The following is a 12,498-nucleotide window of genomic DNA, read 5'->3' as shown; positions in this document are numbered from 1 at the left end:
CGTCTCTTCGCTCCGGGTCCCCCGCCCGCGCCCGCGTGGGGCGCTCCCTCCCCCCGTGACGCCGGGCCCTGGAACAGTGTCGCCAGCCGCCTGCAGGTGTCTCCGCACGGAGGAACGCGCGTCCCTGCGCCGCGGCTACCGCCCGGCTCCAGCGACTTCTTGCTGAGGGGCACTCGCGCTCTGGGCTCCGGGCGCGCCGGAGCCTCTCCGCCGCCGCCGCCCGCCTCCCGCAACCCCCGCGCCGCGCCCCCACCCGTGGGGAGTGCCATGGGCCCGCGCCGCGTCCGCCGCCGCCGATCGCAGGCGCCCGAGCCCCGGGGCGCGGCAGGCAGCGGCCGCTGACGCGGGGTGCCAGCTGCCAACTTCGCGCGCGGAGCTCCCCAGCGGCGCGGAACTGGCGGCGCGGGCGGCATGAAGACGAGCCGCCGCGGCCGAGCGCTCATGGCCGTGGCCCTGAACCTGCTGGCGCTGCTCTTCGCCACTACCGCCTTCCTCACCACGCACTGGTGCCAGGGCACGCAGCGGGTGCCCAAGCCCGGCTGTGGCCAGGGCGGGCGCGCCAACTGCCCCAACTCCGGCGCCAACGCCACAGCCAACGGCACCGCCGCCCCCGTCGCCCCCGCCGCCGCCGCGGGGAACGGCCCCCCTGGCGGCGAGCTCTACAGCTGGGAGACAGGAGACGACCGCTTCCTCTTCAGGAATTTTCACACCGGCATCTGGTACTCGTGCGAGGAGGAGCTCGGCGGGCTCGGTGAGTGAGCGGCGTCATCCGCCGGCTCCGCTCTCGGCTCCCCGGGCTGCGCGGCCCTGGAGACTCTAGTCCCCGGCCGCGCTCTCTGCTCAGGGCCGGCGAGGGACCCCGCACCACTGCTGCCAGCGCTCCGCAGGGCTCGGCCCCGCCTTCTGTGCGGGGAACGAGCGTTGGGCTTATCGGGTATAGAATGTTAGGTGTTCAGGACGATCCTCCGTCTCATAGTTTGTGGACGAGCTCCTGAGGCTTCCGAGCTCCAGGCGGCTTTGGGTACGTTGCCGCGCCCTAGGGAGGCGCGTCTCCCGGGCACCCACCCAGGCTGCGGGTCGCAGGGGCGAGCGTCCCTAGCCGCGCCAGAACTCCTCTCCGTGCTCGCCTCGCCCCTTCTTTATTTCTCCAGGCTCGGTGTGGCCTCCCGCCCATCCCGTCCCGCACGGGGGGAGGGGTGCTGGGACTGTTGCTGGGAGCCGCCCCTCCCACCGCAGATCCACAGAGCCGGGAGTCGAGGGAGTCCTTCTACCCTTGTCTCCAGGCTGCACTAAGCAGCTACCAGACGGGGCTTAGGACGCACGGGGAGGAGGAGGGAGAGTGCGGGTTGTCCGCTGGGTTCCTAGCTGGAAGCCCTTCGTGTCCCGCCCGGCCCCCGGCCCGGGAGAGGATATGGCGGGAGGGAAAGGAAGGAGGCCGGTGAGAATGCGGGATAGCCGGGTGAGGCTCCGATCGGAATTGGGAGTGTGTGTGACTTTTTAGAAGGCAGATCAGACTGCTGCTCCCTTTGCCTCGCACCCCCTCCTGTGCTGCCGCCTAAACGCAGCCAGGGCGGGAGCGAGTGCCGGAGGCAGGCAGCGAGGCCAGGCAGGGCTCTGGGAAAACTGCCTGGCAGTGGTTGTGCCAGATGCCGGGTGCTGGTTCACAACACCCGGTACCTGCCAGTCCCAGGTGTGGGCGTGCTCTTGAGTGAATTGACCTCTTTCCCCAAGGTTAAAACTCCTCGCATGCATAGCTCTTCTATGTGGACCTCGTGTTATGTGTGTACTCAAATGTAGATGGAGTGGGACCGGGACTAATAGTTTGTCCTGCATAAGCCGTTGGCTTAATTGGTTTAAGGGTCAGAGGGAGGAAAGTGTAGTAAATGCAAAGAGTTTGCTTCCTCTGCCCTGAAGGCTGGCTCCTCCTTAGCTCCAGTGGGACTTCCTGGCCTGCCTTCAAAGGCAGGGTCCCCTGGAGAGAAGACCTCTCTGGATCTCCCTTTGGAGACAGGGACTCCCCATCTTTGTATCTTATCACCACCTTTATCTCCCTCATCACACTTGAAATTTTCCAGGGCCTGCCTCTGGTCACTAGCTTCTTATCTCCTGTCCCTACAGGATGTCCCACTGGGTAGTGTCTAGCGCATAGTAGGTCTTGATACCTACTTGTTGGATAATGTTGGACGAAGCCATAGGATGATGAATCAGAGGTTTCTTGAAGTGCTTCCTGCACTGTCTCACCTCTGGGGGTGCCCCACTGCACCATGCTGGCTGTTTGCTCAAGACAAAGGTGTTTGAATAGGGTCCTGCCCCTGACAAGTTTCACTCCATCAGCCTCACTTCTGTTGTGCACTCATGTCTTGAATTTTTACTCTGACATGTAATAAAAAAAAAAAAAAAACCCTCAAAAGACATCTTGGCTAAAATTCTTGCTTTCCACTCAGCCCAACCCCGACTTCTCCCTCGGAGGCCTCGTAGTGCCTTGTCCTTGTCTGCAATCTTTGTGGAAGACGTCCCTACACATCTTTCTGCTGGCTTCGGAAGATGTTTCCAAGGTTTGGGAGGCCTGCCCCCTGGACACATCACCGCCACCTCCCACCAAGTTTCTCTGTTGGGGAGAAACACAGACACCTTGCTCCTTCCTTTGTGCACAGTGCTGCGTCTCTGGCAGCAGAGTTGTCCTGTCCCTGCCTCCATGGGTGTCCTGGCCTTCGCTGGCCCGCTAAGCCTCTTTTTGTTTGGGGTCTCTCCTGGTCTCTGGCTGATAGTCATAGTGCAGCCCCTTGCAGTCATTTCCCTGTTGCTCAGCCATGTAGCTTATCCAGGGCTTGACACATGATAAGCCCGAGCATTTAAATTATTAATTTAAAAACAACGTTAGCTTATATTTATTGAGCCCTTCATGTGTCTCAGGCGCTGTGAGAACCACTCACCTGCCAGATCTTGCTGAGTCCTTGCCAATGCTCGTGAAGCAGGTACATCTTTGGGGCCCATTTTTCAGGTGAGGAATTTGAGGCTCAGAGAGGTTTCTGTCCAGGCCTCACAGCTGGCCGGGGGCCTGAATTGTCTCCTTGAGACACAAGTGAATCCAGGTGACGTGGCAAGGGAAGGGAATGGTGCAGTTGGGGTCTGGAGAAGGGGGTGGTGTGGCGTGCTCAGCACAAGACCCTCACTCCCTGTCCTCTGTTGGTAAAAACATGAATGGTTAGTTTCTTGGGTAAATAAAACAAACCCACCGTTCTTTCTTTCCTCTTAATCACTGTTTGTTAGAGATCGCTCCTCCCAGAAAATCACAGTTTTGCTCCCTAAAAGCTTGGAAAATAGTTATCAGCCTGTCAGCACTAGTGAGAAATGGGGAAGGTTTGAGCCAGCTTGGATGGCCTCCTCGACTGATCCCACAGCCCCCAAATCCTGCGCCTCCACCACTGTGGTCCTTAAAGGGTGTCAGGAATTACCTGGCCCCAAACTTTTGTTGCTATGACAACCTTTCTTCTGGGTTCTGTGACCATTTTTTAATTTATGTTTTACTTGAAGAGGAAAAAATGCCCCAGTAAACCGTGAAAAAAATCCTGCCCTCCCCTTCCCCCACCCCTGAGAACACTGAAGATCAGCCTCCTTCCCTCTGGCCCAGGAAGCTACAAGAAATGTTACCTTCAAGGAAGTGAAAACACCAGCCATGAAATCCCAGCTTCTCCTTGAGAAGCAGCTGCTAAATGTTTCTTCCTCTCAAACTGCCTGTTTGGTAATTTCTGTGCTCAGGAAAAAATCCCCACTCCAGGCAGGCACAAGGAAATCTAATAAGCCCTTTTTCCCACACTAAAAATCCAGTGTTCACAGTGAAAACTGCAGCCTGTCCTAAAGAGACACAATTTCACCAGACTTGGCACAAAGGAACATTTTCTCCTTCCTCCAAGAAGGAGCATCAGCCTCCTTCAACAAACAAGAAGGGAAGTGTAGCCCCCTACACAGAATTACCCCAGCCCTTGGCGCAAATTGGATTTCTCTCTGGTTTGGGTGCTTGAAGGGTTGGGCGGGTGCAGACGCAGGTGGTCTGGGGTGCTCAGCAGAGGAAAGGCTTGAGGAGGGGCAGTGGTGAGGAGATGAGGTGGCCGATGGGTGGGTGTGCTCACTGGGAGCACAGGTGAGGCTGGACTTGGTCCTGAGGAAGTGGTGACTGGGGAATGGATGAGGGGCCAGGGTCAAGGAGGGCTTCTGAGGATGGCCGAGAGAGATGGGATTGCGGGGCCAGAGAGGAGAGCCACTGTGGGAAGCGGGAGCATGCTGCTGAGAGTTCTGATGTGACTCCAGCCCCACACTCTCGTCCCTGTAATGGGTGCGGCAATGCCCACTCTCTCTAGGGAAGGATGGACTTTTCTCAAAGGTAAGACCAGGCTTTGCCTTTTTTTAGTGGTGTGGTTTCGGCAAGAGCCTCAGTTTGGGGGTCAGAGCAGTTAGCCCTGTCCCAGGTGTGAGGATCAGTGAAAGTGCAGAGCCCCTGCTGGGTGAGTGGGTGCCCCCTCCCACCGCCCCTGTCTGAGCCACTCACATCTGTCCTGTGCACTTCTGCAGCGCCCGGCAGGCGGCTGGCCTCGCAGCTTTGGCTGTTGTTCTCCTCAGTCTCCTCTGCACACAGCATCAGAGTGATCATCAGATCCTGCTCCTCCTTTGCACAGCCCCCTCCAACAGCCTGCTATTACTTGGAGGCAAAACCATGGCTTCTCTTGCAAGAAGGTGGCCCTCAGCCCCTGCCTCGCTACAGCTTCTCTTAGCTCTCCTTTGCCACCTCCTCAACCCCCACCCTGGGCCACCCACTCCTGCCATATTGGCCCCCAGCATCAGGCATACTCAGCCTCAGGGCCTTTGCACCGGCCCTTCCCTTTGCCTGGACTGTTCTTCTCCAAGATGGTCACCAGACTATTTCTAGAAACTTCTTTAAGTCAGTGCTGAGCTATCTCCAAGCACCAGAAATCAAAATTGATCTCCTGCACATTTCCTGCCTGATTTTCTTCTAGCACTTGCCACTGTGGACTTGACCTTCGTGTTCCTTGTTTGTTCTGTGTTGTCCATCAGCTCCATGAAGGTGAAGTTGAGTTCATCTGCATTGTTCCTGCTGGCTCTCCAGTGCTCCCACTGGCACACAGGAGGTTCTCAGTCAACATTAGTGGGAGGAATGTTGTATCCGGTTCTTTCCTTGGCTCTGGTGTCTTCTAGACTCAATGAATCAGAGGGCTGTCTGGGGACTTCTCCAGCCCACTGAGGCACCCAAGTGAATGTTGGGTGGGGCCATTTTCCCCTTGGGAGGAGACAGTCCCCAGCTGTCCCTCTCACCCGTTTTGCTTCCTTTGTTTTTGTTTTGTTTTTCCAGAAAATCCCACCTTTTCTGCCCATTCCCTTAAACCATACTGGGCGTACGATGCTCGCTGAGATCTGACCCCATGTCAGAGGCTGCCGACCTGGGGCGGCGGGTCAGATCTGAACTGTCTGTTCACAGCTGGCCCTGCACTGTTTACAGTGTCTTTGAATAAGTTGCCAACATTTGAAAATTGACACACTTCACAGAAACATTTGGATTTATGGTTTTTCTCAAAAAAAAACTTGTCAGATCTGTCAGCATTGTGTGCAGGTTCCTATGAGAGTAGCAGCTGGCCCTGACGTAGTCCACAGTCCACCCTTGCTCACCGCCCCCCCTACCCCCCCACTGTTGACATGACTTGCCACCTTCCAGGTGCTTAGGCTCCAAGCCTTGGAGGCAGATCACTTTCCACCTCGACTTAGGACCCTCTTGTGTATTCCATCTCACTCAGTCACAGCCAAGGGTTTCCAGTGCCTGGTGATTTAACCCCATTGCCTCCCTGACTTCCTCTCCCCAAACCAACCCCCGCCCCCCACCTGTCCCCTGCACCCAGATCGCTCTGCCCCAGCCACATCAGCCTCCTTGCTGATCCTTGAACAGGCCAAGGCACCCCCACCTCTGCCTCAGGGTGTTTCACTTGCTGTCCCTACTGCCTGGGAACTCTCCTCTTAGATACATTTCTGCAAGCCTCCCTCCTTTCGCATAAATGTCCTCCTCTTAGCGCGGCCTTCTCAGACCACGCTGTCTGAGTCATTGAACTGCTTGCGCCCAGCACTCTTTCCTCCCTCCCATTCCCCTCATCACTCTAATTGTTGTCTTACCCACCACATATCACACTAATTTAGCCTCTTTATTGTCCTTCTCCCCTGCTGGGAGGCTGGCTCAATGGGGCAGGTCTCGGTCCACTTCACATAATGCCACATCCCAGAACCTAGATGAGCAGGCACTTAGCAAGGGTTCAGTGACTATATGTTGAACGCATCTGGGATTCTAAGACTTCTCAGGCCTCTGTGTGTGGCAAGAGGCAGAATGGTTCTGCGCCTGTCATCCCTTGGATTTGTCAGATGCTCCCTGTCCTCTCCTTGCTCTCCTGTTCTGCCCCCTGGGAAGAGTGCTCAGGGGTACACTGTGAGGGGCTGCAGGGGAGCACCGTGGTCATCCCCCTGTTTAAATTCTGGGGTACCAGACTTGGAACCATCTTGTGGGGTGCCATGACCTCTGTGCTGCCTACAAGACTGTGGTGGTGGTTACAGTCTTTGTTGGTCCCAAGTGACAGAAGCAGACTTGAGCCCAAATAAGAAAAAAGGGGAGTGTATTAGAAGGATGCTGCTGCCCACAGAGTCCAGGCAGAGGTGAAATCACCTGCCTTCGAGGCGGAAGCCGGGGCTACCTGGGCTCCTGGAGGCTGGGGGAATGGGCTAGAACCCAACTGAAGTCCTACAGGGAGCCAGATGGGAAGCCTAAGAGAGCGCTGTAGAGGGAGTGGAGGGGGACTGTTAGCTCAGCCTGGTGGGGGCCCATGTGGGACTGAGTTCGTTTTGTGAAAACTCCAGGTGTTTATATGAAATCTCTTGATGGTTAAAATTTGGCAACTAGTTCAATTAAAAGTAAGAAGTCTGCTCCACAGGCCGAAGGCAAACACTTCCAAGCGGCGAGCAGACCCTTGTCCTGCCAGTTTGCAGCTTCTAGGTCAGAGCCCTGCTGGTAACAGGATTGGATTCCCAGCCCCCAGTTCCCCTGTCTTTTGGTTCTGGGTCTTAAGACAGAATCTGACTGGATGGCAGCCAATCTGCTCTGTTCTGGGAGTGGGGGTGTAGGATTAGGTTACCCAGTCTTGTGGAGAGAGGGGAGCAGAACTTCGTTGAGCCAATGGAAAGGACTGGGGCATGGGCAGACATCCCAAAAGGATTCGACCCTGTTACCCAGGACTCCAGGACTCATGCAAGCAGAAGAAACTCACCTGAATGGGCTTATGCAAAAATGGGGATTCATGGTCTCTCCTAAGGGAAAGTCTGATAAGGGAAGTCCGGGGTTGTGGTGTGGCTGGTTCAAGCAGTGTTGATTGGAGTTAGTCTCTTTCCAGCACTTGGCTCTGCCTTCCTGCGGATTAGCTTCGTGCTCAGTGTCCTCTCCCCATGGCTGTGTCTGAAAGCTTTGAGCTTTCCTCCTGTCATTCCAGGAACTTCAACAGAAAAGGGTATCTTCCTCTCCAGCGGTCCAACAAAAGTTTCAGAGCTGGTTCTCATTGGACCACCGTGGATGATGTTCCCACCTTGAACCAATCAGTGTAGTCGATGAGGATGCATTGTGTTGATTGGCCGGAACTTGGTCACATGACTGCCCTTGGGACTGGAGAGGAGGGCAGCTCCACATAAACCATGTGTGCTGAGAGTAGAGGAAACGTTGATCAGTTAGCTCTTGCCCAACCATGCTGTGTAACAACTCAAACCCTCGATGGCATACAGCTGCACACATTTTCTCAGCTCAAGAGTCTGTGGGTCACCGAAGTAGGTCCTCTGGGCTGGGGCACTCACATATATGATGGTTGCTGGCTGCAGACTGCAGGCACAGAGGCCACTGGGCTGTGTGCCTCCTGTCCTCCGACAGGCTAGCCTGGGCATATTCTCATGGGGGGTCAGAGATGTGAAAGCCACAGCAAGCCCAACTGCGCAGGCACATTTGCAGCCTCTGCCTACATGCCATTGGCCAGAACAAGTCACATGGCTGAGCCCAGTGCCAGTGTGGGAGCCTTGCAGAGTTAAAACTGCCAGGGCCATGAGTATGGCGAAGGGAGAAGAGTTGGGGCCATTGAGCAATCACTGTATGGCAACTGGTTCCTCAAAATCAGGGGCTGGTCCCAGTGAAAGGGACCATAGATGCTGGTCAGGCAAGAACAAGGATGCCCCCTAATTACACAGCAAGGGAGCTGAGGGAGGGTGTGGCCACGCCCTCTCTCGTCTGCTCAGTTCCTTTTAGCCAAGACACTGTAGCTGTGCTGGAGTTCGGAGGTTCTCCACTGTTTGGAGCTCTGGGGCTCTGTGATGCTGGGAAGAAACTGTGAGCCCCTCTCCCAGAGAAGTGCATCCCCTAAACATGCAGCTTGGCCTACAGTTTCCTGAGGCCTGTCACTGAGACTGCACCAGGTTGAGAAGCTCTGATCCCTCTGGTGTTTCTCAAACTTTTCTATGCCCCAAAATCATTTAGAGAATGTGGTAAAATACAGATTCCTGGGGCCTTGCCCTTGGACTTTCTGCTTGACAGGTCTGGGATGAGGTCCAGAAATCTGTGTTTCTTACCAGCTCCCCAGAGGGTTCCAAAGCACAGCCAGCACAGGTACCAGTTGTCTGATCCGACCCTGTCACTTGGTGTCTGTGGAATGGGGCAGTGGGCAGCCCTCACCGGGACCCCTGACTGCCAGCTCAGTGCCTCTCTCTGGGCCTCTGCCCTCTGCTCTCTCCCCCATGGGACCTGCTTCACTCAGTCTGCTCTGCCTTGCTGGCCCCTCTGCAGTTGTGGCCACACCAAGCGTGTTTCCCACCTCAGGGTGTTTACCCTTGCTGGCGCCTCTCCTAGGATTCCCTTGCTCTGTATTTGAAGAACTTACCTTTTAGGTCTCAGCTTGGCTGTTGGGAGACCGTGCACCCGCCCGACCCTTGATGCTGTCCCCTCCTGAGGTTTCTTCGACGCACTTTCTAGTCACCGAAATGACCTCGTTTATTTATTTCCCTGCATGTTTATTTTATGCTTTGTACTTCATCCTAAAGTGGGCCCCTCAGAGCAGATCGGAGACTGGGTTAACTCCCCACCGTGGGGTCCCAGGACCGGCACCCAGTGGTGCTCAGGAAGGTCAGAGAGCTGATGCCCAGGCTCTCATTGTCTCGGGTGTCTGGTCATTCCATGGAATGTACACATTTCCCTGGAAATGCTCAAGACAAAATTAACCATCGAAGGCTGCAGATTGTGCGTGTGTGTGTGTGGGGGGGGCGTGTAGGAGGGCGAAAGTGCTGGGCCGGATTAGACAGCAGAGCAAAGAGGTCCTCCTGGTCTGCAGGGAGCACCCCCGGCTCCCCAGGCCTGGTCCGGAGGGGGAGCCCAAGGTTCCGGACTCCCTGGGTCCCGTCAGAGGTGAGGGCATGGGCTCTCTGCACGTGGTGAGTGGAGGCCTGGCAGGCTCTCCTGGGTCCTGAGGCCTTGATGAGGATGCTGATGGAGACAGTGGTTTAGAACAGAGCAAGTGGGAATTTTTCCCCTTCTGCATTTTCAGAGAAAATGTGGTTCTTAGTTTCCTCATCTGAAAAATGGGAGTAATAGTGATGCCCAGCTCCTGTGATTCCTGCTTTGCATCTACTTAACTGGGGGGCAGGAACCTCTGCCCAAAGACTGCCCATTGGCTCCAAACATGAACACAGTAGAACCAGACTCCGTCGCTGCATTCTAGCTAGCCGGTGGGAGTGGCGAGGTGTGAGCGGCGGCCCGGCCCCAAACCACCCAAGCTGAGGCTGCCCCTTTGTCACCTCTGGGTCACTTGGCTGTAGGGTGCAGGGCCTTGTCCCAGGGGTTGCCTGCTTCCCTGCTGGTGGGGACTGGAGGAGGTTGTCTGTGCTCCAGCTTCTGGAAGCCTAGGGGCAGGGCCGTGGCTGTGGGGCCTCAACCTGCATCCCAGCCTCTCAGGGAGTGGGTCCGTGATGGCAGCAGGGACCCTGGAGAGAAGGAGGCACAGAGACATTGTGAGGGGTGAGAGACATGAGGGAGGGGTCCACGCAGAACCTGAGTGGGACCCGCAGAAAGGCTGAGACCAGATAGGGGAAGAAGAAAGAGGGGTAGTGAAAGAAAGGGAGAGAGACAGAGAAAGGAGGACACATACAGAGCGGGGTGGGGAGAGACAGAGCTGGAGATACACAGAGAGACAACGGCACATGGAGGGGGGGACAGAGACAGTGAGAGAAACAGACATATGTGCACACGCACACATGCACACATGTGCACGTGCACACACACTCGCTCAAAAAGAGCAGGCCTGGGAGATGAGAGGAGGTGAGTGAGAGGTGCCTGAAATAGCCTGGGGCGGAGACTCAGAGCACCCGGCACTATTGCGCTGCTCTTTTCTAGGAGAGGCTGAGGCTGTGGCAGGAGGTGGCTTCTGTGCCCCCAGGCTGGCTCTTAGGGCCTCAGCCCTTGGGGAAGGGAAAGAGAGAAAGGAAGGCAGGGTAGACCATCTCTCTCTTCCTTCTCCTCCCTCCATCTTGTCTGGTGGCAGTGGGGTGGGTTTGGTGTTAGGGGGCTTCAGCTCATCACAGCTCACTAGCTGCTCTCCAAACTGTCCCAAGTTAAATAATTTATTAATCATTCACAATCTCAGTAAACTCATTATGTAGGAAGCAGCTTCTTGATAAGCCAGCTGGATCTGTGCCTCTTCACCCCTGGGACACATGTGTGGAGCCTCCACATCCCTCTGTCCATGCCTGTTGTCCCCGTAGCTCTGTGCCTCTCTCAATCCTGCTTTTCTAATGAAGGGCCAGTTCTGGCAGAGCAGTGGGGGCGGCTTAAATCCCTGCTCCTGTCCCTGTCCCCCACTCTTGCGCCTGCCAGCCTTGGCTCATGCTGCCCCCCTTTGTTCGAGCCCCACCTTGTGTGAGAGATCTTCTGGGTGGTCCTGGAGAGGCACAAAGGGAAGGAGACCCTCCCCAGAATGCAGCTGCGTGGTGTGGACACAAGTGTTAGTGCCTCTGCGGAGCTGATACCTCCACTTGGAGGTCATTAGACCTCTTAGATGAACTACCCCCAAACCACCCAGCTCATCTTCCATCATCAGCAGCAGGGACAGGCTGGGTCATGCTGCTATAGCCATAAATCTGGTAGGTTCCAACAACCACATTGTCGTCCTCCCGGACCCATATAAACGAGGCTCCATCTCTGGGCTTCCATGGCTGTTGGGGCAGGAAAGAGAATGAGTTTCTACCTAGAAGGGACACATGCATTTGGCTGTATCTCCCGTGGTCACATGTAACTTCTTCCGGGGCTGGAGCACTGCATACCTACCGTGAGCCTGCAAAGCAGACAGCTGACAAGATCGGTGATGCATGAATGGCTACTGCGTCCTCACCTAGCCCTTCTCAGCCCCATCTCAACAAATGACAAAGGACAGTGGACAGCTCCATCTTTCCAATTTCTCAGACAAAACTTTGCAGTCATCTTTAACTCTCTCTCTCTCTCTCTCTCACACACACACACACACACACATGACATACACACACCATTTAATCCACAATCCACCAGCAAATCCTATTGGCTCCTTTAAAAAATATATTCAGAGTCCACCATTTCTCACCCTCTCCTCTGCCACTACGGCCTGAGCCAGCGCCAGCTCTTGCCTGGGTGACACCAGCACCCACCTCACTGGTCTTCCTGCCCCAATTGCTCTCCCTCCCCCGCAGGTCTCCCATCTCAAAAGTAGCTATAAGACCCAACATAACTTGTCCTGTTGTCTCTCTGCCCCATCTCTCACTACACTCTTCCTGCTTCCTCCACTCCAGCCCCACGGTCCTCTGGGCTTTTGCACAAACACCCCAGACATGCTTCTGTCTCAGGGCCTTTGCACTTGCAGGTTTCTCAATCTAAACACTCTCTCCCCAGATTTTCACTCTTATTTATTTTCATGAAACTCCTACCATGTGCCAGGTTTTGCCTAGGTGCAGGGATTCTGGCAGGAAATAAGAGATGACATTCTTGAGCATGAAGACAGACAGCAGAGGCAATTTATTCATTTGTGCATTTAACTTAGATTTATTGAGCTCCTACTGTGGCTCCCATGGATTCAGTGGTGGACAAAACAAAGGCCTTCCTTATCTCCATGAGCTGATGTTCCAGAGGGGACAGACAATGAGAACAGGTTTCTCACTCACCAGGGCTCGCTCACATGGTACTAGATTCAGGCCAGAATGATGCTGGGACTCAGGGGTCAGCAAAGCAGTTGGACACCCTGAAGGGGTGAAGGCTAACAGGCGACTCCTGCTTCTGGATTGCATAAGCCAGTCACATCTCCATGACTTGACAAGCCTGCTTTTCATTTTCCCTCTAATGGTGATGGAATAAGAATCTTTGAGATGGTTATTTGTTCTTATATAAATGCTCACTTGCTGGACAAG

General features: G+C 55.3%; 1 protein-coding gene across 2 annotated transcripts in view; it reads left to right on the top strand.

The window, feature by feature from the left end:
* The first annotated feature begins 347 nt into the window (after positions 1-347).
* GSG1L (GSG1 like) overlaps positions 348-12,498 on the top strand; it is a 218,094-nt gene continuing 205,943 nt past the window's right edge. For both annotated transcript variants that reach the window (XM_090277426.1, XM_090277425.1), the window contains exon 1: positions 348-751. In XM_090277426.1, coding sequence (XP_090133552.1) covers positions 412-751 — 340 coding nt within the window. In that variant the 5' untranslated portion in view covers positions 348-411. The remainder of the gene's footprint in view (positions 752-12,498) is intronic.

This window comes from Furipterus horrens, unplaced genomic scaffold, assembly GCF_987537825.1.
Source record: "Furipterus horrens unplaced genomic scaffold, mFurHor1.1.pri manual_scaffold_5, whole genome shotgun sequence".
NCBI lineage: Eukaryota > Metazoa > Chordata > Mammalia > Chiroptera > Furipteridae > Furipterus > Furipterus horrens.
Note: the sequence above shows the minus strand (reverse complement) of the source record. Positions and strands in the feature narration are given on the sequence as shown.